At 36.7% G+C, this 27,791-nt stretch overlaps 3 protein-coding genes and 1 pseudogene across 7 annotated transcripts; 1 reads left to right on the top strand and 3 right to left on the bottom strand.

Annotated features, from left to right (window-relative positions):
* Positions 1-1,123: 1,123 nt before the first annotated feature.
* On the bottom strand, positions 1,124-7,918 carry LOC140832090 (DNA topoisomerase 2-like). Of its 2 annotated transcripts, none has more exons than XM_073195901.1 (19): positions 7,319-7,918; positions 6,777-7,069; positions 6,625-6,691; positions 6,219-6,498; positions 5,932-6,131; positions 5,628-5,837; positions 5,391-5,504; positions 5,194-5,304; positions 4,893-5,057; positions 4,442-4,783; positions 4,147-4,280; positions 3,717-4,077; positions 3,445-3,631; positions 3,295-3,348; positions 2,764-3,188; positions 2,512-2,680; positions 2,368-2,435; positions 2,122-2,227; positions 1,124-1,762 (listed from the first exon to the last, which is right to left on the bottom strand). In XM_073195901.1, exons 1-19 carry the CDS (start codon positions 7,886-7,888, stop codon positions 1,191-1,193), a joined length of 4,428 nt encoding a protein of 1,475 aa, XP_073052002.1. In that variant the 5' UTR covers positions 7,889-7,918; the 3' UTR covers positions 1,124-1,190. The 2 variants fall into 2 exon arrangements, 1 of the variants encoding a protein (XP_073052002.1); XR_012118013.1 differs by having other exon boundaries at positions 1,731-1,762; positions 2,122-2,214; positions 2,349-2,435.
* A 1,693-nt stretch (positions 7,919-9,611) lies between these two features.
* LOC140831850 (uncharacterized) lies at positions 9,612-15,906 on the bottom strand (annotated as a pseudogene).
* Positions 15,907-16,580: 674 nt separating this feature from the next.
* Positions 16,581-23,167, top strand: LOC140832089 (serine/threonine-protein kinase BSK7-like). 4 transcript variants are annotated; one of them, XM_073195899.1, is made up of 11 exons: positions 16,581-16,911; positions 18,168-18,330; positions 18,400-18,620; positions 18,899-19,034; positions 19,501-19,634; positions 19,764-19,869; positions 20,390-20,475; positions 21,185-21,373; positions 21,972-22,124; positions 22,210-22,323; positions 22,454-23,167. In XM_073195899.1, the coding sequence occupies exons 2-11, from the start codon at positions 18,249-18,251 to the stop codon at positions 22,697-22,699; spliced, it is 1,467 nt and encodes a 488-aa protein (XP_073052000.1). In that variant the 5' UTR covers positions 16,581-16,911; positions 18,168-18,248; the 3' UTR covers positions 22,700-23,167. The 4 variants fall into 4 exon arrangements, with proteins under 4 accessions (XP_073052000.1, XP_073051998.1, XP_073052001.1 ...); XM_073195897.1 differs by having other exon boundaries at positions 18,142-18,330; XM_073195900.1 differs by lacking the exon at positions 16,581-16,911 and adding an exon at positions 16,963-17,753 and having other exon boundaries at positions 18,142-18,330.
* Positions 23,168-23,488: 321 nt separating this feature from the next.
* Positions 23,489-26,949, bottom strand: LOC140832088 (probable aquaporin PIP-type pTOM75). The gene is made up of 4 exons (XM_073195896.1): positions 26,421-26,949; positions 24,531-24,826; positions 23,932-24,072; positions 23,489-23,795 (listed from the first exon to the last, which is right to left on the bottom strand). Exons 1-4 carry the CDS (start codon positions 26,752-26,754, stop codon positions 23,697-23,699), a joined length of 870 nt encoding a protein of 289 aa, XP_073051997.1. The 5' UTR covers positions 26,755-26,949; the 3' UTR covers positions 23,489-23,696.
* Between the last annotated feature and the right edge of the window lie 842 nt (positions 26,950-27,791).

Raw genomic sequence — 27,791 nt, 5'->3', positions numbered from 1 at the left:
TGATTTATATATTAAAACATGTAACATAGTTGTGAAATTCTGATTCATATGTGAAAACATATAACATAATTGTGAAATTGTGATTCATATGTCAAAACATATAATATAATTGTGAAATTGTGACTCATATGTCATAACATGTAACATTATGGAACATACTTGTGAAATTATATGATTCATATGTTAAAAACATGCAACATTGGTCAAAATTGTGTAATTATCCGTCAAAATTAAGTAATTATCGGTCATATTTGTCAAATCTATGGATTCGTGTGTCAGAAAAAGAGTCGACTCAAAATCAACATGGGTCGACCCAGATCGACCCAAAATATTGGGTCGACCAAGCAATGTATGTTGCTTGGTCGACCCAACATTTTGCTGGATTGAGCTTGGTCTACCCAAAATGTTTGGGTCGACCAAGTAGAAATTTGGTCTGCACAATCTATTTGCGACGGTTGTGAGTTAACCGTCGCTAATTAGCGACGGCTAGTATTAAACCGTCGCAAGATGAAGTTTCGCGACGGGTTAATAAAACCGTCGCAAATATTGAAATAGCGACGGTTTGGAATGGAACACCGTCACTAATTTGGGTCGACCGAATCTTTACCTTTTTTTTGGGTCGACTTAACCAGAATGTTGGGTCGACCAAACAACATTCTCTGGTGACCAAGCTTTGGTCGACCCAACATTTTGCTGGATCGTTTGGTCTACCCAAAATGTTTGGGTCGACCAAGCAGAATTTTGGTGTACACAATCTATTTGCGACGGTTTTTCTTAAACTCTCGCCAAATGCGACGGTTAGAAAACGGTCGCAGATCTGATTTTAGCGACGGTTTAATAATACTGTCGCAAATATTGAAATAGCGACGGCTTAGATTGGAAAACCGTCGCTAATTTGGGTCGACCAGAATGTTGGGTCGACCAAGCTTTGGTCCACCCACGTAAAGTTCAGAAACGCTTCGGTCGACCATTTTTTTTTTGCGAAAAAATAATTTAATTTAGAGTCGATTAAATGAATTTAATATTAAAAATTTAAGTTAATAGTTAATTTACACTAAAACAAAAGGATATTTTTGTAAATTGAGTTGTGAATTTTTTTTTTAAATGACTCAGGACTGAGTCCCTTTTCCCTAAATCTCCCCACTATTTGTGATGGACATGGACGTGCGAAAACTTAAAAAAGAATTGAACTAATCCTCGTCATCGTTAAAGTCGGAGAATTGATCACTCTCAGAATCATCATCAGCTGCATCACTTTCGGAATCATCACTGATAACATATGTCCGTATCACCCGGTTTGCCCTTTGAGGTCTAGCTCTTGGAGCCACAGCTTGGCCGTTGACACTGCCAGTGTTCTCTTGCTCTGGTGAAGTCTCCTCCATTTCTATGGTGAGCTCCCTGCCGAGAACAGAACTGCTTTTCTTGTTAAATGGCGATGCTCTCATTTTCCTCACTTTCTTGTCAGGGGAAATAATATCGCCCGGCTTCGAAACTTCTGTGATCAGTTTTTGGTCTATAACTTGAGACTGCTTGCTTATTGGTCCTCTTTTCTTGGTCCCTGCTGGAGGTTTGGCAGCTGCTTTTTCATTAGCTGGTTTTTTCCCTGCCTTCTGTTTATTCTCTTCAGGTTCAAAACTCTCGTCTTGGATTATCTCAATCTCGTCTTCATCAAGAGTCTCGGAAACAGTTATCGGCTGCTTCTTCTGTGCGGCAGCCCTTTCGCTTGGTCCTTTGTTTTTATTTGGCACCTCGGTTTCCATATCTGTACAAAACATAAGGATTTCATTGTTGAATTGTGAATATAATCATATTGCCAGTGTTCATTTCCATGTTTTGGACCTGGAAAACAAAGCATATCAATGCACCATGTAGAACCAGTATAGGTGCATCATTTCAGTTCATTTAAAATTTTCACAATTAATATTTAATAGCTTCATTAAAATGCGACTGCAATATCTCTAGCGCTGGTCATAGAAGGGGAAATAGGACAGTAGTCAAAGTATGACTATGTTTGATAAGATTTCTGCATAAACAAACTTCACCTGCTCATTATGAACTCTGAAATAACGTATCTGAGCTGTAAAGTTTACTTTGAGAACTAATTAATGGCCCTTAGTTTACCTTCTGCGTGATCAGGAGAAGAGTCCAAATTGTAAGATGCAAGGCGTTGTCTTAGACCAGCTATCCCACCAGAGTCGTCGTCATCGTGGTCATCTGAGTCAGCAGCCTGTCGTGATAAACGAAACCAGTGTTAGGAGACCAAATTGACTAATGTAGATTTATTTAATACATCTTCACAAAAATATACCTAATCAGCATGCTACATCTTGACAAAAATAGAATGATACATTATCGAGTAAATCAAACCTTTCGGGCAGGAGCTTTCTTTTTAGCTGCTTCCTTGCCTTTCACTTTCTTGTTTTCTGCAATATTATCTGAAGGCAAATGACCAATCACTTTTAGTTACCAATTACAGATGCACAGTACAAATGACTATTTACATGAACCAACCTGTTTCTGGAACAGAATTAATCGATATTTCATTTGGTTCAGCAGTTTCTTTGTTTTTTGCCATCTTGTTATTCTTACGTGGATTCTTCAGTACTGGTCTTGTTATTTTTGCCTTGCCTAGTATCTTTTTTCGCTCCACCTCTATTTGTTGCACACTTTGCTCTAGCTCCTGAAACAGAATTCCTCATTTAAGTAAAAGCTAGAAAATAACCCCAACTTATTACTGGACATGTTGTGTTCTCAAAAGCTCACATCAACTTTTCCTTCAAGAGCGTCAAGATCAGATAACCATAAAGACTTTATCGTGGCATTTTTCAAGTCCTCAACTTCCTGAAGGAGTTTATCTCTCTCAGCCCGCAGCTCCTGCAGCTTCTCAAGTGTTAATGTACCAATTGACATAGAGAGCAAGTAGTCATAATCACTAGTTGAATCTCCTTGGCTTGTTGCTGCTTGGAGATTCTCCTTAGTTTCTTTGGCATCATCAGTTGAGCCAGCAATGAAAACATCTGCAGAGCTTTTCTTTTTTGGGAAAGGAGTGAAACCCTTCTCCTTCAATTCACAGAACAAGTCGGCTCTTTTTCTGTTGCTCACAATAATGCTTCCTTCCACGACACACCGTATAAATCTATATTTATTTTCACATTTCAACAAATCATTTTCAAGGTTGACCATCAAAGCTTTCTGCATAAACAAGTTCGTTGATTAAAACTTGTTATAAAACAAAGCTAATGCATTAATGATACCAACATCAACAAGTACTGTTGTGATTTTACATGATGAGACTTGCCTTTCTTTTGTCATAGAACTCGAGTCTTATGTGAAAAAATTCCTCAAGAACTGCAAATGACAAAAAGGCGCCAGTTAAAACATATTGTATATACATTGGAAGAAAACATTTAACCGAAACCTATCAAGGGGCTTGCAACTGCTTACTCTGTTCAGGGGTGTCATATTTCTTTATTAAACCATTTGAGTCAAACAAATGCATGTTAGTGGTACTGATTGATGTGGTTAGTTTAAATTTCTTCAGCAAACCCTCCTGCTTAGCTAGCAAAAGATTGTCCGGAGACATGCAAACCAAAAAATGAACAATGTCCCCAGTACTATTGTCACTGCAGCACTGCAACAAAGGAAAAACAAAAAAAGAAATAATTTGTAAGAGATCCCTAACTCTTCCTCACGTTGTTTCTAACATGTAAAAACACCTCAATGAATGGGTCTTTGCTCTTATCATTCTCGGCGGCAACAGACTCCAGGAATTCCTTGTAATCTTGAGTCCACTTTCGAATAGGAAGCTCTGTTATCCTAAGTGTCGCTTCATCAACTTCCTCTATGATTCCACTGATTGTATAGCTAGCTCCTCCAGCTTCCTTTGTCGCAGTTTTATCAATTGTTCCTCTGAATCCTCTGTACCATGGATGCATAGCATCCATTGGTTCATCATTCAACAAATGCCTCACATTGGCAATAATGTCTTTAGGGTTGTAATTTGGAACAAAGGAACTCCAACCTGTGCCAATTCCTTCACTTCCATTTACTAAAACCATCGGTATGATAGGCACATACCTGTGATGACAAATTATATCAGTTCTCATCTAAGTATGCTCAAATATTTATCATTCACCCAAAACTCACCATGAGGGTTCAATACACTGCCCATCTTCATTCAAATAGTTGAGGAGAATATCATCTGCCTTAGGAAAGATAAATCTTGTAACAGGAGACAACTGAGTGAAAATATACCTTGCACTTGCATGATCTTTTCCACCCTGCGAACAAAAGCTTTTACATAAGATTCTATGTTGCAAGGTGAAAATGATGAATTGCCAAGGAATGGAAATCATATATATATATATATATATATATATATAGTTTGAAACAGTCAACAGTAACATAGTTTAAATATATAAGAAACTTTCTGTTGTCTTGCCTGTCCTCGTGTGCCGAACTGACCATTAGGTTTAAGAAGATTTATGTTGTTGCTGCCTATGTAATTCTGAGCCATGCCAATGATGGTACTGGCAAGACTCTGCTCACCGTGATGGTAAGCTGAATGTTCAGATACATAACCCGAGAATTGGGAAACTTTTGCTTCCTTGATGAAGTTTCTCTTGAAAGAACAGAAAAGTATCTTTCGTTGACCTGGTTTCAATCCATCAACCATGGATGGAATTGATCTCTGAAGATCAGCCATTGAAAACAATATAAGTTCCTTATGGACAAAATCTTTGTACTTGATAAGTCTCTCTCTCTGATCAAGGTACGTGCCAGGCTGCAAAACAAGAAATGACAGCCTTGTAAGTCATTTTAAGTAGTAAAATAGTTAATAGTGTGAATATAATTATCATGAAAACCAAAACAATCTACATCTGGCTGCAAACCTCAAATTGGCGAAGCCAACTTTTTCTTTCTTCAATCTTTTTTTTGCTGAAAGCAAGTTCAATTGCCTCTCCATCTTCTTCATCCACCCATAAAAAATCCTTCTTGTGCATCCTAAGGTCTCCAAAATACTCCTTGGCTTCCTCATTTGTGCTTGTTCCTAACCCCTTCAAGGATAGCAAAGAGACAACCAAAAATCTTTATAGAATACAAGGAAACTGACTGACTTTGCTATCAATTTTAAAGGTCAAGCACATTGTGCCCATTTTAATCTCTGTTTATTTGTATCTTAGAGAGACAAACCTTGTAATACTTAATAGACCAATTTTTTGCGTTTTCCCCCAAACTTTCCTTCCACGATTCATACTCAGGCATGGTGTAGAAGGACTTTTTTCCTCCATTTCTATGAGTAGCCTAAAGAACAAGATACATTGAATTCAGGAAATAACAAAACTAGTGATTTTGAGTTGAAAGACAAGCATCCTTCATTTTCTTCAAACCTTAACAATAGGAGTTATGAATTCTAGCATAAATGAAGGAACTTTGAGCAATGACGGCCAAAATGAGTGAACGAAATTTATTAGCAGCCCCTTGATATGGGAACCATCGTGATCCTGCACTATCACAAACGTTGATTCTGTTTAAAATTCCAAACCGCTACAATCTATATTCCATAATAATTTTCAACAATGTGGAGATGGAAGAACAAAAGACCTCAACATATAACAAGAAGATACCTGATCAGTCATTATCATCAAATGACCATATCTGAGTGACTTTACACTGTCATATTGTTTACCATGCTGGAGTCCTAAAATCTGCTTGATATTTTGAATTTCAAGATTCTGCATTAGCTGATTATGACTCGCTTCCCTCACATTAAGCAATTTACCTCTTAGAGGAAACACACCATAATGATCTCGTCCTAGGACAGCCAATCCAGCAATCTAAACGAACATCTCACCATGTTAAAATTTAAATGCCAATCAAAGCAAAAAAAAGGTTTTTTTTTCGTGCAAAGTAATGAGAATGGCAACTTACTGCAAGTGCCTTGGCTGAATCACCTTCTGTCAAGATTAACGTACATTTATCAGAATTTTTTCCCCCGGCCTCATTAGCATCAGCTAATTTCGCAAGCCCATAGATCTTTCTTTCCTTTGATCCATCTGTTTTCTTGAGATCTTTCTGCTGCTTGAATTCGGCCCATTCCTCAATGTTTTTCATTATATCAGACTTGGCCACTGCGCAAGTTGAATTGATGAAGTTCAAATAGAGATAAGGACTCTGCGAATTGACAATATATTGGCAACAATAACCACACTACATACCTTTGTCCAAGAACTTTGAAGTGAAATCCCAAGATGAACCGAAACTTCCTGCACGAAGTGTTAGAGTCTCTTTTGTTTGAGAATCAAAAGCAGGGTTGTCAATAAGAGCATTGACAAATATCCATAAATGATTTTTTACGGTATGGGGTTTGAGATCAAATGTCTTATTCTTTTTGTTCTTGCTCTTCATGACATTAATGAGATGGCTAGTTATCTTGTTGGTGACAAAATCGACATGAGTCCCACCCTTGACTGTTGCAATTCCATTTACAAAGCTGACCTGCTCGACAAACGGATACATTAACCATTTTTGCTTTCTCAATGACATCGTTACCCAATTTTGACCAATATAAATAAAACGTAAACATATGAATGAACAGACTGCGACAACATTACTTTTCCACACCTGTTGAAATTGTCCTTCACTTCGACTTACACAAATCTGCCACCTTTCATGCACTTCCTCTTCAAATCTGCCAAATTGATGAAGAACATGAGCTCCCTGACTTTTGAAATTTAACGGACCAGATATAGTAGGAAAAGAATGACAAGGAACACCTTGGTAACGGATCGGAGCTAGATACCGAAGGAGATTTGAGATAAAGTTCACAGTAACTTGAAAATGATTTAAAATTAAATTGCTGCCCGTTCAATTCCACCTTCACTGTCTTCCCGAGGCAACCTGCAACATCAATTACCCGCTTTTTCATCAAGGCAACGACATCCTCCTCCAAATAAGTCATGCTAAACTTTGCCAAGTCTGGCTTGAATGAAACTTTTGTCCAATTCTCATTAGATTTGCATTTTGTTATTAAAGGCTCCGACTTTTTTCCCATGTTATCCGAGAAAACCTTCATAATATCAGGACATGCTCAAAAATTAGCTATTGATCATTTCCTTAATACACAATTAAGAGAGAAGTAAAAATCAAGAAATCAGCATCTGGAGAACATAATCGCCAAAAAAATATCTCTAAATAAAGCACTATATTCTATTGTAACAATCCCAATTTCAAAATTGAATTCAGAAATCAAGAAATCCAAAAAAACTGGAAACTTTATAAAATCTAGCCCTACTAGATTTTAAAATTGTCTTAGCACCTGCTTGTATTTCTTCTGTCTCTTTCCGTCTGCAGTCTCGATCACAAATTCAGTGGAAAAGATATTCGTGAGTTTAGCGCCATAACCATTCCTTCCACCCGTAGTCTTCTTCTCCTTGTCGTCGTAATTACTACTGGTCAACAGATGCCCGAAAATCAATTCAGGCACATAAACACCTTCTTCCTGATGAATCTCCACCGGAACACCGTCCCCGTTATTGTAAACACTGATGCAGTTGGATTCGACGTCAATCGTCACCTTGACCGAGTTCATTTTTGAATCCCTCTGCTTGTTGTCAGCAGCATTGACAAGGATTTCGTCAAAGATTTTGTAGAGACCAGGGACGTATGAGATTGATCTGTGGACCATTTGTTCGTTTTCGTACACCCATAAGGTCTGAGTATGCTTTTCAATGGAACCAATGTAAGTGTCAGGTCGAATGAGGATGTGTTCGAGCTGGGTTTTCTTCTGGTAGGTTTCTTCGATTGTTTTCTTACCGGCAGCGGTTACCGGCGGGGGAATGTTGGAGTTGTTGCTGGTGGTGAGGGGGACTTTTCTGGCTGCGGCCATGGCGGAGGATTTGAGAGATAGTGAGTGTGGTTTGAGGATGGACAGATGTGAGAGTAGGTTTTAAAAGAGCGGGTTTACGGCTACATTGATATTTGAATTTCAATTTTGAATTTTGATGGATGCGGGTGTAGGGTTTGACCCGTTTTCCGCAACAAAAATTACCCACTTTCCAAAAATGGACTCTTTCGGTACAATGCTTTTATATAATTCATGTGGTATGATTGCTCTAAACAATAACTAAAATATTGTAGTTCGGAAATTTTGGTCAAAATTATGTTTTTATACCCTCTTTAATCTATATCTGTGTATATATATATATAAACAAAGTTTTTGAAAAATTAGGAAAGTTTCAGCCTAAAATATTGACTAAAAAAGGAGATGCAATCTTTGATTAATTTATTTGATTTTTCTTAAAAAATAATTGGTTGATTATTAAAAATTATTACTTAATCAGAAGTTTTCCAATAAACATTAAGTTACCATTTAGTAATAACAAATTTTTGACCTCAAATACATGATATTTTGAGATTATCTTAATTTGAAAAAGTTAATGTATATTAGTATAAAATGTCTCGTAATGAAAATGATTAAATCGATTATAAAAGAAGTACACATCTTATTGGAGGACGCATTATAAAATTTATTGGTATTGTTTTGAAAGACACATTGTAAATATTAATAAAATAACTTTTTCTGATTAACACTTAATTTACTTATAATTACATATTTCATTTTTTTTAAGTATAATAGGATGTAGTGTACATTATGAGAAGATTTTGTTGATAAAACCACAACTTGTGGACCTCGCGATTTTGATGAGATGATGAGTGTTATAACGTGAACCAATGCGGATGCGATGTTTTATTTTTTACCTACCAAGTCAAAAATATACGGATATCATCATTCACGAATCCAAAAGCGAAATATTATGTACGATCAGATAATCATATGATTGATTAAAAAAATGCATAATATATTGTGATAAATAATATTTACGTGCGAGTGCGATGTGATTTTAAAAAATGAGATAAGTTAATTATTATTATAAAGTGGGACATTTTGGCATTTTGATTATCACAATCTTCGGTACTGTAGAAGATTAGTGCAAGCCATGACAGAACCCGCTAAATTCTTTTCATGCATGCACAATGAAATTACTTGATCACACTCACAGTCTAATGCTAAAAATAAAAGTAATGTGATTTTATCTACCAATAAAAAATTAATCAAGCCTACCAAACGGGTCATAACTAGACTTGGTATCGATTTTTTTTTATATTAATATGATTTCGAGTACCAAATTATAGCTTCGAGATCTCGATCAATTCGTCTTAAGCCCCTGACATACGATAATGTCGACGTATTAATCGGGGTGAAGTATATATCTAACATAATTTTAGGTTTGATCCATACATGATATGTGGGATAAAAAAGCATTGATAATTCCTTCAAAAAAGAAGAAGAAGAAGGTATTGATAATAATTTGAGAACTTCATTCTTGCTATGTTATATAGGCTTTATAAGATCGATCGATCGATCGATCGATCATAAGCAAAGTAGAATCCATGTAACTCAAGAGTATTGGAAATATTTATTATAATTTCCTCGTGTATTTCTTTGTTTTCAATTTCGCAACTGTCATATCAAGTTATCTAGTCATGGCCATTTTCATTATTATAGCTTTAACTAAAGATGACAATGTTACGATCACAGGGACTGCGGATCATTCACTCTGGATTAAGATTCGACTTTCTGCATCTTGACCTTGACTCCGGTTAGCAAAATCTAGGTAACCCTGCTCCAGTTAAAAACACTGTTTTACACAATATACGGCCAAGATTTTTAGTGTATGTAAATCTAAAAGCATTTCACATAACTGCATCAAAAAATCAATCTATTCTAGCTGTTGTATGGAACCAAATTTTGCTAATGTTCAGTCGATGAATAAAGGTCAGCTTTGAACTTTTCATTTGCTAATCCTTTCAACTTGTTAAGTAGTCAAGGAAAAGATATTCAGCGACTCTGATCACAAGAAGTCGGCACTGATACCTGCAGGATTCCAACAGCAGCAATTTGTCTTACATTGCACAAGATACAAATTCAAAGGCCTCAAGAGTAAAACGACGCTCTAGTTACATACAGAAAATTGTGTTAATCAGTAACCTCATCTTGTGAAAGTTATCTTTTGACGAGGTCCGTGAAATATCAAAATAAATATATGAAAAAAAGTGGAAACAAACAGATTTCACCTTTGATGTGAAGCACTCATCCCAAAAGCTATAATTCAAATCTTCAAATTTCCCTGTTTTAGTAAGGTCATCAACGAACAGCCCTGTCAAAGGAAGGCACCATGAAATTGGTGATAAAAACGAAAAAACGACACAAATAAATGTGATATGCATGTGATGGTTGGCATACATTTCGTCTGTTCTTTTGCCTATCGAAAGGACAACCAAAAATGAAGCCTGACATTGAAAACTCAGAGATCTGCATGCATGCACATTTAAAATCATCAGTGGCAATGATAAATTCAGTCAATTTTTATAATAACTTGAATCACAAGGTTTGGAAATAACTGCATTAATACGATCGAAGTTAGATAGAATAATTGAAGACGTGAGGAAGATGATTTCTTCTCATTAATTACAAAGACTACAGATACATGTATATATATACAAAGAGGATCAATCAAATAATGACAGCTGTAAGAGAGTTTGTTATACAGTTGAAACTATCCTAACAAACACACAAAGTGACAAATTTAGTTACACTCCCTCATGTGCACATTGGGCTGCTGATCTCTTTTCATTATCATTAACTTTCCCCTGCAAGCAGAGCGTGGGAAGAAGTTCAACGCGAAGCTTGGTTCTGTGGCGCTGAAAAGAAACAGCAGACAATGGCTTAGTCAACACATCGGCTGCTTGATCCAAAGAAGGAACATGTTGGACAGACAAGGCTTTGGACAGAATCTTTTCTCGAACAAAATAAAGATCAAGTTCCACATGTTTGGTGCGAGAATGTAGAACAGGATTAGCACTTAGTGCAATTGCACTAATGTTATCACACCATAGGATCGGGACACTGGATAGTGAAACACACAGCTCTTTGAGAAGTGATTGAATCCAGATTAACTCAGAGGTTGCATTTGCCATGCTTCGGAATTCTGCTTCGGTGCTGGAACGAGCAACAACTTGTTGCTTCTTTGAACTCCAGCAGATAGGGGAATTACCCAAAAACCAACAAAAACCAGATGTGGACCTCCGATCATCGGGATCGCTACCCCAATCTGCATCACAATAACCATGCAAGCCAAGACAAGAAGAAGCAGACAGCTTGATGCCATAATCAAGTGTACCATTTAAGTACCTTAAGATACGTTTGACTGCCTTCCAATGTGAATGTAAAGGAGTCTGCATGAATTGACACACCTTATTGACACTGTAGGCAATGTCGGGTCGTGTAATGGTCAAATATTGTAAAGCACCCACTGTGCTTCTATAAAGCGTAGCATCTTCAAAGTAATCATCACCTCGAGAAGATAGTTTGAGAGATGATGTCATTGGAGTTGGTAAAGACTTAGCATGATTCATCTTTGTTTTTATCAGCAGCTCCTTGATGTATTTGGTCTGTTTAAGAAAGTAGACATTTGTAGAAGGATGAGATACTTCAATTCCCAAGAAATAAGATAGAGGACCCAAATCACGTAGTTCAAATTGATCATTCAACTTCTGAATCAATGCTTTAACTTGGCAGAGATCACTTCCAGTGATAAGTATATCATCAACATAAATGAGAATATACATCACAGAGGTACTGCTGAATTTTAGAAACAGAGATGCATCAGCCTTAGAGGCAAGAAAACCCATGTCTTGAAGAGTAGTTCGAAGTATATCAAACCATGCTCGAGGAGCTTGCTTAAGTCCATAGATGGCTTTGTGCAGTTTGCACACAAGGGGCTTCTTAGCATTTTGAATTTCAAAAGCTGGTGGCTGTTGCATATATATATCTTCTTCTAAATTGCCATGAAGAAAAGCATTGTGAACATCTAACTGTTGGACAGACCATCCTTTGGACGCAGCAAGAGTAAGAATTATTCGAATGGTAGTTGGTTTTACCACAGGGCTGAAGGTCTCATTGTAATCAAGCCCAGCAGTTTGAGAGTAACCTTTGGCAACTAATCGTGCCTTGTAACGAGCAACAGACCCATCTGTGTTGGTTTTGAGCTTAAAGACCCAACGACAGCCTACAATGGGAACATTAGATGGTTGTTCAACTAAAGTCCAAGTGTTGTTTTTGAGCAATGCCTTGTATTCAGAACTCATAGCATGAGTCCATTCAGGATGAGATTTAGCCTCTTGTACAGTGGAAGGTTCACAGGAGGCAGGATGAGTAGTTAACAACACCCGAGGCTTGAAAACTCCTACCTTGGATCGAGTAGTCATTGGGTGAATATTTACACAGGGAATGGAGGATTCTTCATCAGACTTCGAAGAAGGAGATAGGTCTGGTCTAGAATCTGATGTAGGACAAGGAACATGATTAGGTGAGTTGTCATGTTCTTGGAAAACAGGGCAGGGAGAAGGGATAGTAGAAGGGGAAGAGGTAAGTGAAGGAATGTACAAGGATGAGGACTCGATGGAGTGAGCAGACTGAGTCTTGTCAACAGATGTATGAGCAAAAGGAAAGAAGGACTCATCAAAAGTAACATGTCGTGAAATATAGACCCGACCATCCGTACTCAAGCATTTGTAACCTTTGTGTTTTTCACTGTAACCAATGAAAGTACATGGTGTAGATCGAAAGCTTAATTTATGTGTGTTATAAGGACGAAGACAAGGAAAACACCTACACCCAAATACTCGAAGGAAGGAATAATCTGGTTGGTGTTTGAACAAACAATAAAGGGGTGTGTCATTTTGAAGAACAGGTGTTGGCAGTCGGTTAATGAGAAAAACTGCTGTGAAGAAGGCATTATCCCAAAAGTCAAGTGGCATGGATGCTTGTGCAAGAAGAGACAATCCCATATCAGCTATATGCCTATGTTTTCGCTCAACCACCTCATTTTGTTGTGAAGTATGAGGACAAGACAACCTATGAAGAATTCCATGAAGCTTAAGAAAAGAAGTTAAGGCTCGAAACTCTCCTCCCCAATCTGTTTGTAGGATTTTTAATTTCTTATTGAATTGAACCTCAACTTGGGTCTTAAAATCTTTGAACACTTGAAAAACTTCAGACTTAGATTTGAGAAAGAAAATCCAAGAGTATCTACTGTAAGCATCCACGAAACTCACATAATATTTATAACCATTGGTTGAAGTTGTGTGTGCTGGTCCCCAAACATCCGAATATACTAGTTCAAGAGGTTCAGAATATAATGTGTGTGAGGATGTAAAAGGTAGTTGATGATGTTTTCCCAACGCACAGGCAGAACAAAAACGTAAGTTATCATTTCTTGAAATAGGAATATTACAATTGTTCAAAACTTGCTTAACAACATGTAAGGAAGGATGTCCTAGTCTAAAGTGCCATTGATCTAAAGTATGCGGAACTTTTTGTGGAAAAGGAAGCAAAGACTGTGGAAGCGTTGTGCTAAGTTCAGGACTTGAAGTGTGAAGGTAGGCAGCTGGTGGGGAATGAAGTGGCTGTCCCAGGTTGAATCGGTAAAGTCCTTCATGCAAAGTCCCTCGTAGAAGAGGTGCTCGAGTTACTAGGTCCCTCACGACACAAAACTGAGGATAGAATTCAAAAAAGACATTATTATCTGATGCAAACTTACTTACGCTAAGTAAATTTTTTGTTATAAGAGGAACTCGAAGCAAATTATTTAGAGACAAGGTGCGTGATGAAGAAAGAGGATGATATTTAGATAGACCAATGTGCGAAATTGACAGACCTGAACCATTACCCATGTGCACTTTACCACCACCAGAGTATTCTGATCCAAGGGTGAGATTTGCAAGCTCATTGGTGACATGGTGCGAAGCTCCTGAGTCAGGAATCCACCATTCATCATTCATATTTTCAGAACCTGTAGTGACCATAGCAGCTACTGGTGAAGCATTGAAGGATCTATTATAAACATTCTGATTAGGGAGTTGAGACCTCATGAATTTGGGAACAAACTCCCTATCAAATCGATAGTAGCACTTGTGAGCAACATGCCCATCAATCCCACATATTTGACACACAGGACGCCCACTGTTGGTCCATCCTCGTCTTCCACCACGAGGATTTCTGCCTCTACCACGTCCACGATGCGACGAATCTGAGTGTGAGTAAGAATTATCAACTTTCTTGGGTGGATAAAGAGTAGCAGCATTCACAGCAGGTGGGGTGCCTTCCAAGGCAACATTGAGAGATTCAATCCTTCCTTCATGAGCCAATAAGATAGCTCCAACTTCAGAAACCGAGAGAGTATCCACGCGAGATGTCACATGGACAACAACTGAATCAAACTCAAAGCCTACACCCCCTAGAATATGAAGAATTTGATCCTCCTCTGAGATCGAGTGTCCACAGGCTGCAAGGATATCAACGTATCCTTTCATTTTGCTGAGATAATCTCGCATATTCATTGTTCCTTTCTTCAGTGTTTGCAGGTGCAATTTATATTGCATAATCCGAGCTTTAGAACGAGATGCAAAGAGTCGTGAGACCCGCAACCAGATCTGTGAGGAAGTTTCACAGCCGATCATTTGGCTTTGGACGCCTTCCGTCATTGAAGCCAAAAGAAAGGAGAACAAGAGTTGATCCTGATGACACCAGGAGACATAGCTTGGATTAATGAAATCCACGATCTCTTCAGTGGCTAACATCTTTGAAGGAATGGGTGGGTCTTCAAGAATGAAGATCTCTAACCCTAGACCACGAATTGCAGAGAAAACTTGCAGGTGCCAGAGTAAGTAATTGTCATCAGTGAGTTTAACCGAGCTAATTTGATTGGCAGGGTTAACTAGAATAAAATTTGATTGGCAGGGTTACCAAGATAGAATAATTGAAGACGTGAGGAAGATGATTTCTTCTCATTAATTACAAAGACTACAGATACATGTATATATATACAAAGAGGATCAATCAAATAATGACAGCTGTAAGAGAGTTTGTTATACAGTTGAAACTATCCTAACAAATACACAAAGTGACAAATTTAGTTACACTCTCTCATGTGCACATTGGGCTGCTGATCTCTTTTCATTATCATTAACTAAGTTACCATGTTGTTTTTGTTTTCGCTCATTTAAATATAAACTTGAAAATTGAAAATACCAGCAAATGCAATACCCAATTGCATAAGCCTGGAAAGTTCAAAGAAAAAAGACGGAACTGCCTGTGTATGGAAAAAGCATTATCAATGGCATGTTCAAATGAATGCCTGAAACCGTAGCAGCCATACGCCATTTACTTGCATATCTTTTGAAGATTCAACATTGCAGTTCAATTTTTTTTGTTAAAAAAAAACACTCCAGGGTTATAAAGACAAAAAAGAAACATTAAAATTTTTCCAAACTAGAGTTAAAAGCCTTTAACAGGATAAAAAGATGAAACAGAAAAATCACAGCTAAATTTTACCATCTGCATTCAATACTTCAAATATTCTCTAAACATATCATGTTTAACAAAGGGCTGCAAGGCAGAAAATGAATGATACAAACAGCAAATATACTCACCAGACTTTGGAAATCAGTAGCCATCAAGTCAATGTTCGTTTTCTTGCGAACCAAGACACTGCACGGAAGCAACAATTCACCTCAGATTATGATCAAACTGATTTATCAGCAGACCCCCTATCGGTCATTAACAGTAAAGAACCTACACAATACATCACGAGAAAAAAAAAATAAATTTTCACAAATGCGAAATACATCCGCATGACCTCAGGGGAGCTGCAATTTTGTTATTAACATCAGAAAGAGCGAGGCCCATGTACTTATCACCCACATCCAAGCCAAGCAAGCGCCTTTCTTTAGCCCGTTTGATTTGGGCAATTCTTGGAACTTCATTGGCTTCAAGTACTTCATCTGTGTCGTTTCTCGCAACCCACAAAGTTTACGAATAGCATTGCGAAATATCAAACGAATTTATTTTCATAAACTTAATGAGGCAGAGATACGTATCAGCGAACCAAATTTCTCAAACATCTCAAGTACATCGTAACAATTTTTTTTAGAAAAAAACAGCAAAAGGATCACCACAAGACGAGGTATTCAGCACTCACATCATGTATATCCGTATGTGTGTAAACAGTAATTCAGAAGATGGCCATGAAAAATATTTGGAAAATAAAATTACTGTGAAGTAGTTATATTATAGTAAATTTAAAAATATAAAATTTAAATAACACAAATAATATATTTTTAAAAAATATTAAGTATAGTAAAATTTTAAGAGCCAAATATAACAACTACAATTTAAATTCAAATATAAGCTGAATATGTTTGAACTCGACTTGATTTTGATAATTTTAAATACATATCAAATAATAATTGAACGAGTTTATTCGTACCGTATAATTTTTAATATGTATTTTAAAATATCAATTATTTTTTTTTAAAAAAAGTAGTTAAGTTGCTAAAAAACTAAAGTAAACATAATAAATTTTAAAAATGATGATTATACATGACCATAAATGCAAACCAGAAGCGTAAAATTAAGCGACACAAGAGTAATAATGGGTTGGATGTCGGTGGGAACTGGAGAAATTAATAAGAAGAAAGCATTTAAACCCCACACGCTCAAAATTGATCTGCATTAATCTCACCCAAAGTACACAACACATTTGTGTGTATCTATCTGTATCTATTTTATATATCCATATTTATGTTCCTCCGCCTATACATATACCCTTCTGATCTTTCATTTCAGGCTCCTTTTGAGCACAAATCAAGCCTTTATATACTACTTTATTTTATATTTCTCGATACACATATAGACGGCGTTAACAGTTCACTTTGTGCTTTGACCAAATCAGGTTCAGGTTCAGGTTCAGTTTCAGTTTCAGTTTCAGCCAAGTAATCTTTTCTAAGGTGATTTTTCTATTCTTGATTGATAATTTTTGGATATGGGTTTTTCGAATTTTTGTTTTCTTTTACAATGGGTGTCATGTCTTTAATCTTTTGAATGGGATTTTTCTACTTTGCTTTGCGTTTTTTTTCAGGAAACAGGGTTTCTAGGAAATCTGTTTCTGGGTTTGTAATATTGATTTGGATTGACTGAGTATGTATGTTTAATGTGTGTTGGAAAATAGCTGAGTTGGCATAGCACAAAAGAGGCCTTTTGGGATGTTTTAAAGAAAGTTGGAAGCTTTTGAATTGAAAAATAAAATAAAAAATGGATTTGGTGCTTTTCAGGTTTCCAGATGTATTTTTGCTAAAAGTTGCTCTCTCTGTATCTAACCTGTGTCTGTTTCTCTCGGACTTGGGGACGTGTGGAGAGAACCCAACCCAATAGACTAATTCGCTTCTCAAACTTATCACCCAGCATGGAATATTGTAAAATCGCCTATCCCTTGAGAATACACCCCAAAGGGTCCAACATTCATCGACCTATCAGTGTTTAATGCATATGCCTTGATCCAATCTGTTATGCGTTTTCATTAGCCTGTTAGCATTTTATGTGTACACCTTAATCCAATCTTTAATGTGATGCGTACATTGACTGCATTATCGATAATTACCAATAGTAACTTGTTTTTAGGTCCTCTCCTCTCACTGCGTGGACTCTTAAAGAGAGCACTTTGGCCATAAATCCCCGTAGGAGATCCGAAATCTTAACGACCAGCCTTCTAGTTGGGATAGCCCCTCAAACTCATTAACCTCTCCTGATTCTATTTTGCAGCCTGGAGCCAAACGTGGGATATACAACAGAAGTAAATGCAAATGATAAGATTTTTGTTTAATACTTTGAAGCTTCTTTGGTCGACACTTGCATGCCAGTAATAAAATTACAATTTCGGTGATATACGATGCGTGAATGGTTTATCCTGAATGCTGCACCAATCATAATTGTTCTGTAGCCACTCGTTGCATATAAGAATGCCTATGTGTTTGGCATTTGGCATCTCAAATTAACTATCCAAATTGCCGGTTTTATCTTTGGATTAGTAGAAGATTCTTTTAGAGGTTCCTTGGACTCGTAAGGTTTTTTGTTTCACTTGGCGTGTACATGGTTTTGAATTTGAACACTTATTCTGTGTTGATACTTCAGGCGCAATAGTATAGAAGTATAACTTCAATATAACCCTTTTATGAACTCAGATTGATGTCCTTTAAGTCATAAACAGTGGCTTTTGGACTTTCGTAGCTCGTTATTTTGGAAGTTTGAAGTTTTAATTCTGGTCGCTCCAAATAGTGGTTGGATTGGGATGGGTTGCCACTGTTCAAAGATCACCTCATGTTGTTTTTTCTCGGATTATGACGGATCAGTTCAGGAAGCCAAGAATGCTGGTTTGTAGAAAAACGTTTTTCGTCTTATGTTGTCAAGAGGCCAAATTTGACTGCTTATGTTTGTTGCAGAAAATGAAGATAAAGGTGAAATTAGTGGTTTGCCTGTATTTCGTGAATACTCAATTGAACAACTCAGGATAGCTACATCTGGATTTGCAGTCGCGAACATAGTTTCAGAACATGGGGAGAAAGCTCCAAATGTGGTTTATAAAGGGAAATTGGAGAATCAGAGGCGGATAGCTGTCAAACGCTTTAATAGGTCTGCTTGGCCTGATTCCCGGCAGTTCCTGGTTAGCAGGCGCTACATGCATCTTTTCCTTTTTGTTTACTGAGAAATTATTCCCGTACAATGATGTTGCGAGCTGTTATTTCTCTTTACTATTCCAATTTTGGAGTTATGAGTTTTATATTTTGATTCTTTCATACTTTTTTGCAGTATATATTACTATTATTTGTATATGATTTTAAGATATGTGGCTGGAAAAAATGTCACATTATTTGTTACTCTTTTAGCTTTTTCGCTACATTTTATATATTTTCTTGGATCATTGCATGATTGAAACTTCAGGAAGAAGCAAGAGCTGTCGGTCAACTCCGAAATAATAGAATGGCCAATTTACTTGGCTGCTGTGCTGAAGGTGACGAGAGGCTGCTTGTTGCTGAATTTATGCCCAATGAAACTCTTGCAAAACATCTGTTTCATTGTGAGTGGATTTGGTTTAATAATTACGTTGCTATTAGTCATACATTGTGCAATCACTAGTTACTATGGAAAACTGCAATTATTATGGCGAACTGTTGTGTTTGAACGATATCTACTATGCTCAGTTGAAATTTCCTTTTCCGTGATGCGCTGTTATCTTGCAAGAGCTGTTCTAAATATAATACGCTGTTGCTCCCTTTGTCTATTCATACAGAGTGTCTTCCTCTCGAATAAGTAATTGTACTCACATCATCCACTGTCTTGTTAATTTAAATTACTAACTTTTACTTGTCTGCGGACAATTTTTTATTCCATTATAATCTAATTGATCAATGCCGGCCATGCCGGAGACTGTTTACTTGTTGTGCTAATCCAGACCTCCAAAACATTTTATTTGGTACCTCACTTAGACTTCAATATATGCCTTGTTTTCATATTTACTAAGTTTCTTTTCTATGTGAATTCAGGGGAAGCACAACCTATGAAATGGGCAATGCGGCTAAGGGTTGCTTTATATCTTGCTCAAGCATTAGAATATTGCACGAGTAAAGGACGGGCTCTTTATCACGATCTTAACGCCTACAGAATAGTGTTTGATGATGTTAGTCTGAAGTTCTTCCATCTCAGTTATCTGTTATCCATCATTTCCCATAGATTTAAATTCTTACAAGTATTGGCACAATTATAGTGGTAATTCTGTGCTTCTCATTGTGTGCTTTGTATGTTACAGGATGCCAATCCCAGACTGTCATGTTTCGGTTTAATGAAGAACAGTAGAGATGGAAAAAGTTACAGCACAAATTTGGCATTTACTCCTCCTGAGTACCTAAGAACTGGTACCGTATCTCCTTTAGAAAGAAGTATCTTAAAACTGCGTGATGTTCGATTACCACAGGATGCTCTTCTTATATCTATGCATATTTATTGGTTTACAACACTTAATTTATTTGATCCATGTTTAACAATTTCCTGGTCTCTTAAGTGTAAGAACCTCGGATAACGCAAATAGTATTTTTGTTTTTTCGATGTTGCAACCAAAAAATTTAATGTGATTTTAATTAGCTATAAATATCTGGAACTTGTGCAATTCAACGCAATACCAATTTACCGACAGAACACCTGTTGAGACAAGAGAGGGCTGAAATTAACCTTTGTCTTTTTAGCTCATTTATATAGATAATTACGTTAATTCAAACTAGTGAACACCGTGTGTTGTACGAATTGACTCCTGTTCTGTCTTTGAGATGCTTGGTACCATCAATGCTGTTAACTCCTCTCAGTGTTCAATGAATGCACTATGAGCTCTTGTATTTGAGATTGTTGATTGATTTTTATTGGCTCGCTGAATTTTTTTAGGAAGAGTTACTCCAGAGAGTGTAACATATAGCTTTGGCACACTTTTACTTGATCTCCTCAGTGGTAAACATATTCCACCAAGCCATGTAAGTCTTGTTATTCTCTGTTTTCTAAATTTTACAACATACACTTTGTTGGTAATATTGCAAAGTTAACAGCTCGTGAAAAAATATGCTAGTTTTCAGTCAACCTGGGAAAAATGTCTTGGTATTTTATGCTGCGATGTTTTGTATTTGATATCTTGCCGCCCATGGATTGAAAGCCCTTTTTTGTATGTTGACCTACCACTTAATGAGCCACTGCTGTTCTTTTTAGTTGCCCTCCTATCTGCAATAATTCTCTATCTCATGACTTTGATAACACTTTTGTAATGTCACTTTTTTCAAATTTTTACCATCCAAAATAGCAGGGACATCCCCACAAAAACTCTCAGGCATTCACTTGATTGTTTCTGTGTACATGGGAGTGATTGATCCCATTGGCCATATATTGGCAGCATTTATTTGTTTCTTCTTGAATTTGGAGTCCAAGAAGTAGCGATTTATAAGAGTATTTGTTTGTTTTGTTTCTTCTCTTCAGTGCATTTTCTTTTGCAAAGTCTCTGCCTGTGAATGGAGAGAGAGTTTATCTGATAGATATTGTCTCAAGTTGCCTGTGAGTGGAGAGAGAGTTTATCTGATAGATATTGTCTCAAGTTGTCTTTGAATCTGAATTTACTCCAATTTCTGCTTCAATGTTCGACTTCTGACTAGCCTTGCAATCAATTCTAGTCTCATTTCATTCATGCGTTGTCAGGCCCTTGATTTGATAAAGGACCGAAATCTCCAAATGTTAACTGATTCTTGCTTGGAAGGTGAGCTATCCAATGATGATGGAACCGAGTTGGTTCGTTTAGCATCAAGATGTTTACAATATGAACCCCGCGAGAGGCCTAATCCTAAATCACTAGTTGCTGCACTAGTTCCTCTTCAAAAGGATACAGAGGTTGGTTCTCTTAGAAACGTGCAAATCCCTGTTTATTTTGCCATGTTTCCTTGTTTGCTTCACATGTGCATTGCTCATAGATGCTTGGGTATAGGATAAAAGTAAACAGTACCCTATTGTTGGAAAAATAACTTATTTTTTAGGATTAATGATTGCAATAAGTGTTTGCCCGACATGTGATGATTTCTTGAAAAATGTGTCAAAGAATGTGATTGATAGTTGGTTTTCTTTCCTGGTTGAGATATTGTTTCCGGTTGAACGTTATGGCATGTGAGCACGATGTTATCAAAATCATAGAAAAGAGAGAAAATATCTTAATGGTGTCGGTTATTTTGAAAATTTTAAAATATTATCTATTGAATTAATAATATAATATAATAACTAGTTTTTTGGAGTTGTGAAATTAAATTAAAAGTAATAATTATGTTGGTAGATGTAGAAGGGAAAATATGTTTTGAGGGATGAAAAGTGTAACATTAGGCTTAATTTTCAAAATTCCAATTGTGACACACGATGTTGTGAAGTATGGATTACGAAAGAATTGCATTTGTCACGTGAATGTATTTTATGGTGACGACACTGAGTAAGTCATTTGCAGGTTCCTTCTCATGTATTGATGGGTATCCCTCATGGCGAAGCGGCTACGCCTCTGTCGGTCCTCGGCGAAGCATGCTTAAGAATGGATTTAACAGCTATACACGAGATATTGGACAATCTCGGGTACAAAGACGATGAAGGGGCGGCAACTGAGGTATGTTTCTCGCTATTCTAACTGTAAAATTCTTTTCCCTCGTCTATTTTGCTGGCAAATGAAATGATTGTTTCTCGTTATGCAGCTTTCATTCCAGATGTGGACAAATCAAATGCAGGACACTTTAAACTCAAAGAAGAAAGGTGACATGGCTTTCCATCAAAAAGATTTCCGAGCTGCAATTGAATGTTACACAGAGGTTAGAACTTTGACCCTCCTTCCCCTATGGCTCTCCACAGAAAAGAAAAGGAAGATACACGCATTCTTGATTATCTACTGTTTCCTGAAGGGAAAAATGCGCCTCTATCATGTCCTTTTTTTTCTTTCAGTTTATCGATGTTGGAACCGTGGTATCGCCTACCGTGTTTGCTCGTCGTAGTCTCTCACATGTTATGAGTGATATGCCAGAGGAGGCCCTTGATGATGCGGTGCAGGCACGGGTTATATCTCCTGTTTGGCATATAGCTTCATATTTACAAGCTTCCGCTCTTTTTGCATTAGGAAGGGAGAATGAGGCACAGATTGCACTTAAAGAAGGTTCAATTCTTGAAGAAAAACGGCCCACACCATCCTGAATAATCCACGGGATTTCTTCTATTCATGTCAAAACGATTAAAGAGACTTCAACTCGAAAAGCAACAGATACACCTACTTTTTGTTACCATCCATGGCTAACTTTTTCTATTATTTTGGTTCTGAGGATTCATTTCTCGAAGTGCAGAACGCCTGGACTAAACTTTTCCAAGAAAACATTACAGTTCAGAGCCATTGAAAGGGATATAACATGTTGGTTGATGGAGGACTGGTTAATTTTTATTTTAAAAAAATTTGAGTTCTTGAAGAGAATTGCTGTACTGTGTGATTTATGTACAGTGCTACATGATTTGTATTTTTGGTGGGATTTTTATGGAGATTATTTATCGGTGCTAGACACTGGTTGTATTTGGTGTAGTACGAGAAATGATTTCTTGGTTTTGGAGGTATTGGATTGGATTGTATTGAGGCAATCGAAGATCGAAGAATTATTTTTATATCTATCAACATACTGATTTGCAATTTTATTTCGAAAGAGAGCTCTAAATCACAATAATTGGTTGACCTTCTATTACCATATCAATTAACAACCATACAAGTTTTGAGAAGAATCTGAATCGTACCCATAAATTGTTCTGATATGAACTTAAAAGGTCAATTTTTTGTTGTAAATTTATATCAAAATTACAATATTATTTCGACGACGGTGATAGATGTTCAACGGTCACGTGAATCTAATTCATAGTTATTATATACAGCTAATTAAGTCGACAAATCAATCATATACATTGTTTCCTGCTGGATTTTTTACAAGTCTCGAACACTGTAGATGGAAGCAAGATGTCTGAACCACGACATAGCAACAATACATCAATGCGAAGTTCAATATTTTTCATGGGTTGAAACAAAGCATAAATGGTTATACAGAAATTCTCGAACTTTACACACATTCAATGCACAGCGTAATACGAACACAGAAAAGAACATTCGAACTGCACAAATAAACAAGCATCGGCACAACAATGGCAGCTCAACTCATCAAACTCTGCCACTTTTGAAGGGTATGGCTCGGATGATAATTTGGTGGTAAACTGCAGCAAGCGCAGCGCCGATGAAAGGTCCAACCCAAAAGATCCACTGGGATACATGAATTAATAAAAATGTGTTTTAGTCCAACAATACAGCAAAACGATCAAGATTTAGTGTACTTTACGATGAGTGTGCTGGTTGGAGTATGTAATTAAGCATGTTCTATTCGTCCAGAAATACTTACTTGGTCATCCCATGCGAGGTCTCGGTTAAAGATGATGGCTGCTCCGAGACTTCTGGCAGGGTTGATGCCGGTTCCAGTAATTGGGATGGTGGCTAAATGAACTAGAAACACCGCGAAACCTATGGGAAGTGGGGCTAGAAGCTGCAAAGAATGCAATGGTAATCATCAAGAAAAGCAATTTAGATACATATATATATATATATATATATATATATATATATATATATATATATATATGACACAAATATATTCAAAAATATAAAAATAAACATACATGATAGATTGAGGTTGCTCCTCAAATGTTTTCTTTAGTGCAATTGAAATAACATAGAGCAAGAAATAAAGACATGAATCAAGTGCATAAAAAAAATAGAGAAATACGAAATAAATAGCAAATTAATATCACCTACTTATGAGGATTTGATCATATAAAGGCATATTTTTGGTCTCCCAACTCTCTTTAATTTGACAATTCCATTCCAATGGTGTAATTTCCGTAGAAAAAGTTAGCTAGGGATGTGTATAGACCAACTCACCAACATAAACACAACGAAAAAGGAAAAAGACAAGCTATTTGTGGGGTGGAAAGTTAAACTTACGGGAACATGTGAATCCCTGGCATTCCTCTTGGCATCAGTAGCAGAGAAAACTGTGTAGACGAGAACGAAAGTGCCTATAATCTCAGCACCAAGTCCATCGCCTCTAGTGTAGCCATGTTGAACAAAGTTCGACCCACCTTTGAATCTTTGGTAAGGTCCCACCATGAAACCCTTCACCACACCCGCACCACATGTGGCACCAAGGCACTGCATCACCATGTAGAATACAGCTCTCGTCAAGGAAAGCTTTCTTGCCAGGAACAAACCGAATGTTACAGCTGGGTTTATGTGGCCACCTGTTCATGTTTTCAAGAACTTCAGGTCTCTATTCTTTCAACGGTGGATCAAGTGGGATACTTTACCGGAATATGTCACGCATTTTCTAATAAATAACCGGTAAATCATACCTCTTTTTGAAAATAATGCATTCTCGACGAGGTTAGCAAAGTAAGTCAAGGTTCTTATCCTCGTGTATGCATCAACATTACTTTGAAAAAAAGGGCAATGATTTCAGGGTTATCAATAAAAAATACCAGTTAAAGAAAAGTTAGTGGGCAGGTATATGATTATATTTATACCGTGCTTCGGGAGCGTGTATATAATTATAGATATACTTTTATCTCAAAGCAACGCAGTTTTGTACACACATCACAATTTAACTGAGAATTTTCTATTGAATCTACTGATTAAAATTGTACTTTGGTGTACGTGATCGTTTGTTTTTTTCCCTGTAACATACAACGTGTTCATTGATATAAATATAATAAAAAAATCCATTGTTTATGGTACCATAATTCGAGGGTTTACTGAAATTAGCTATGCTATCAACGTAATAGATTACAAAAATAGCTCTACTATTTTATGAGACTTTAGATTTTGGTTTAGAAAATGTAAAATTTAATCTTACCAGTGGATATTAAACTGCATGTCTTTAAAAATATATGCAAAATTTTGATTGCTGAATATTTTTATTACTTGTCCAATTTTAAAAAAATAATAATTTGTCTCACAAGTGAGCTAGGCCTATATGAACTAGGCCTGATATTATCTATGCTACACCGGATGAATTTCACCCCATATAGAATGACAATATAAGAACCATTTGATCCTCAAAACATGTAAGAATCCCCTTCAAAAGACATGTCGTGGTTCGGTCTTCAACAAACCTACGTTAATGCAAGCTTCCTTGAAGCATGCATTGGCACTAAACACATACATACACATTCTTATTAACCTGAAGTGGAAAGCGTTTAGTGTCTGTCGTGGCACAGTCTTCAAAAAAAACCTTCATCAACGCAAATTTTTTTAAAGCATACGCTCGCTTCACTGAAGTGCTTCACCATTTTTTTATGTTATATCTGTGATTCTCCACTCCTTCACCCCAAGCTAAAGAAATAGTTGGATCATATAAGCTCATCATATTTTGTGGAAGATCTAAAATAAGACATTTGACGATACAAGGATTCTCATTTTGACACAATTAATACACGGGATGAAAATCATTGTGTGCAGTATCGACATATCTCTGCTACGTGGAAACCATTAAACGTTTGAGAAAAACTGTTACACTTCTCCGAACACGTGCTTTAAGTAGATAAAGTGAATAAATTGTACAAATATAAATTTAAGATATGTTAAAAAAATAGTAACAATAAAAAAGACAATCCCGGTCCTTTTTATTTTCCTTGAGCAGCCGGGGGTGCCCATATATTTTCCAACCCCGAGATAAATGAGATGGAATGGGTGTTCTTCGTTTTAATTTGCATAAATTATACTATTTTAGTCCTATATCTGCGCCGGAGATCGTCAGTAGATCTAATAAGCGATCCAGTAAGGGAAAACAAGAACGAGCCAAAGAAGCGAAATTACGAGAGATTACTTGAAACCAACCTGAAATACCAGCAGTGCAGTAAACAAGCGCAAAAATCATGCCACCGAAGGCCCAAGCAATGCCCTGAATACCCACAGATGCACACTTGTTCTTCGCTCTATTAACCCCCATCACTGTCAAGATTGAGATGTACAGAAACAAGAAGGTGGCCACAAATTCCGCAATCCCAGCCCTGTAAAAAGACCACGATTTCAGCTCTCCGGGTTCAAACAAAGGGGCTGGTGGTGGCTCCGAGTAATCTTTCAGGTCCGTTTGAGCGGCGGTGCCCAATGGTTGCGCTTCTGTAAATTTGTTGGCTCCCAGCCTGACATCCTCTTCCTTGTTCTCGGCCATGGATTCAGGAATCTAGCTAGAACAGAAAAAAAGTTTGGAAACGCCAAGCTGGGGTGGGGGAGTGATGTTAGAGAAGAATGTGAGACGATGAACTTGAGAGATTAATATATAGCGGAGAGCTAAACTAGCTCACAAGAAAAGGCTGGCATGTGGTATTTTTTAAAATTCCTAGTGAAATTGTTACGAATATTTGTGTTTATATATACACATAATATGCCATTTCTGCAATAAAATCGAAATCTAACGTAGATTTATTTGATTTTAGTTTTATCATGCACAAACTTTTCCTGGATTTAAAGTAATCAGTGGGGTTTAAGGTGTGTTGGGATAAGAGAGGGGAATGGATAAGATGCATGGGATTGTGACAAAGTCTTCTCAATTGTTTATGCTTTTTAGGTTTCTTGTTCTTATCTTCTTCTTCTACATATGGTCCCATCATCTTTTATTTAAAGTTTTGGAGTTTTTATTAATAAATTTATAAATACTAGAAAAATGCATGTGCGTTGCACGTAAAAACCTAAACTACTGAAAATATATGTATGAAATTTTGATAATATTTATTTGAATTAAAACATGGCTAATAATATTTCTCAACTGAAACAAACCAAGTCATATAAAATAAAAAAATCATGATCATAGACGGTATATGAATCAGAGAAATTATCTTATCCACTCGACACACTTTCCAATATGCTTCTTGGTTGATTTTGACAACTCAACAACTCTTTGTCGTAGTTTGTTATAATATGCATATAACTATTTTGGTATGCTCAGCAAGTATCTGATCGTCTTTAACATCTTTTATGTTATTTACAATCTTTATCCGGGATCTGACATGCTCATAATTTGCTTCTTTATCACGACATTTTTTCGGTTTTCTACATTGTTTCTATCTGATAATCTTATTTTTCCGAATATTTTTTTGTTGTTAAATGATTTTTCAGTTTTTGAAAATCATCAACTATAACTCCTAAGAAAAAATGCTTTTACTCGTGATAAGTTTTTACTTGTGACTAAAAGTATGTATAACATATATA

Source organism: Primulina eburnea, chromosome 5, assembly GCF_022965805.1.
Source record: "Primulina eburnea isolate SZY01 chromosome 5, ASM2296580v1, whole genome shotgun sequence".
NCBI classification, from domain to species: Eukaryota; Viridiplantae; Streptophyta; class Magnoliopsida; order Lamiales; family Gesneriaceae; genus Primulina; species Primulina eburnea.
The sequence above is the reverse complement of the archived record's forward strand: the minus strand, read 5'-3'. Positions and strand labels throughout refer to the sequence as shown.

Coding starts and splice junctions, on each gene's coding strand:
- LOC140832090 (XM_073195901.1), bottom strand. CDS start 7,888: ATGGCCGCAGCCAGAAAAGTCCCCCTCACCACCAGCAACAACTCCAAC. Junction 7,070..7,318: donor GACAGAAGAAATACAAGCAG/GTGCTAAGACAA, acceptor GATATTATGAAG/GTTTTCTCGGATAACATGGG. Junction 4,784..4,892: donor GTTGGCTTCGCCAATTTGAG/GTTTGCAGCCAG, acceptor CTTGTTTTGCAG/CCTGGCACGTACCTTGATCA.
- LOC140832089 (XM_073195899.1), top strand. CDS start 18,249: ATGGGTTGCCACTGTTCAAAGATCACCTCATGTTGTTTTTTCTCGGAT. Junction 21,374..21,971: donor CTCTTCAAAAGGATACAGAG/GTTGGTTCTCTT, acceptor AGTCATTTGCAG/GTTCCTTCTCATGTATTGAT. Junction 22,125..22,209: donor ATGAAGGGGCGGCAACTGAG/GTATGTTTCTCG, acceptor CTCGTTATGCAG/CTTTCATTCCAGATGTGGAC.
- LOC140832088 (XM_073195896.1), bottom strand. CDS start 26,754: ATGGCCGAGAACAAGGAAGAGGATGTCAGGCTGGGAGCCAACAAATTT. Junction 24,073..24,530: donor CCAGGGATTCACATGTTCCC/GTAAGTTTAACT, acceptor CATTCTTTGCAG/CTTCTAGCCCCACTTCCCAT. Junction 23,796..23,931: donor ACCTCGCATGGGATGACCAA/GTAAGTATTTCT, acceptor CATGTATCCCAG/TGGATCTTTTGGGTTGGACC.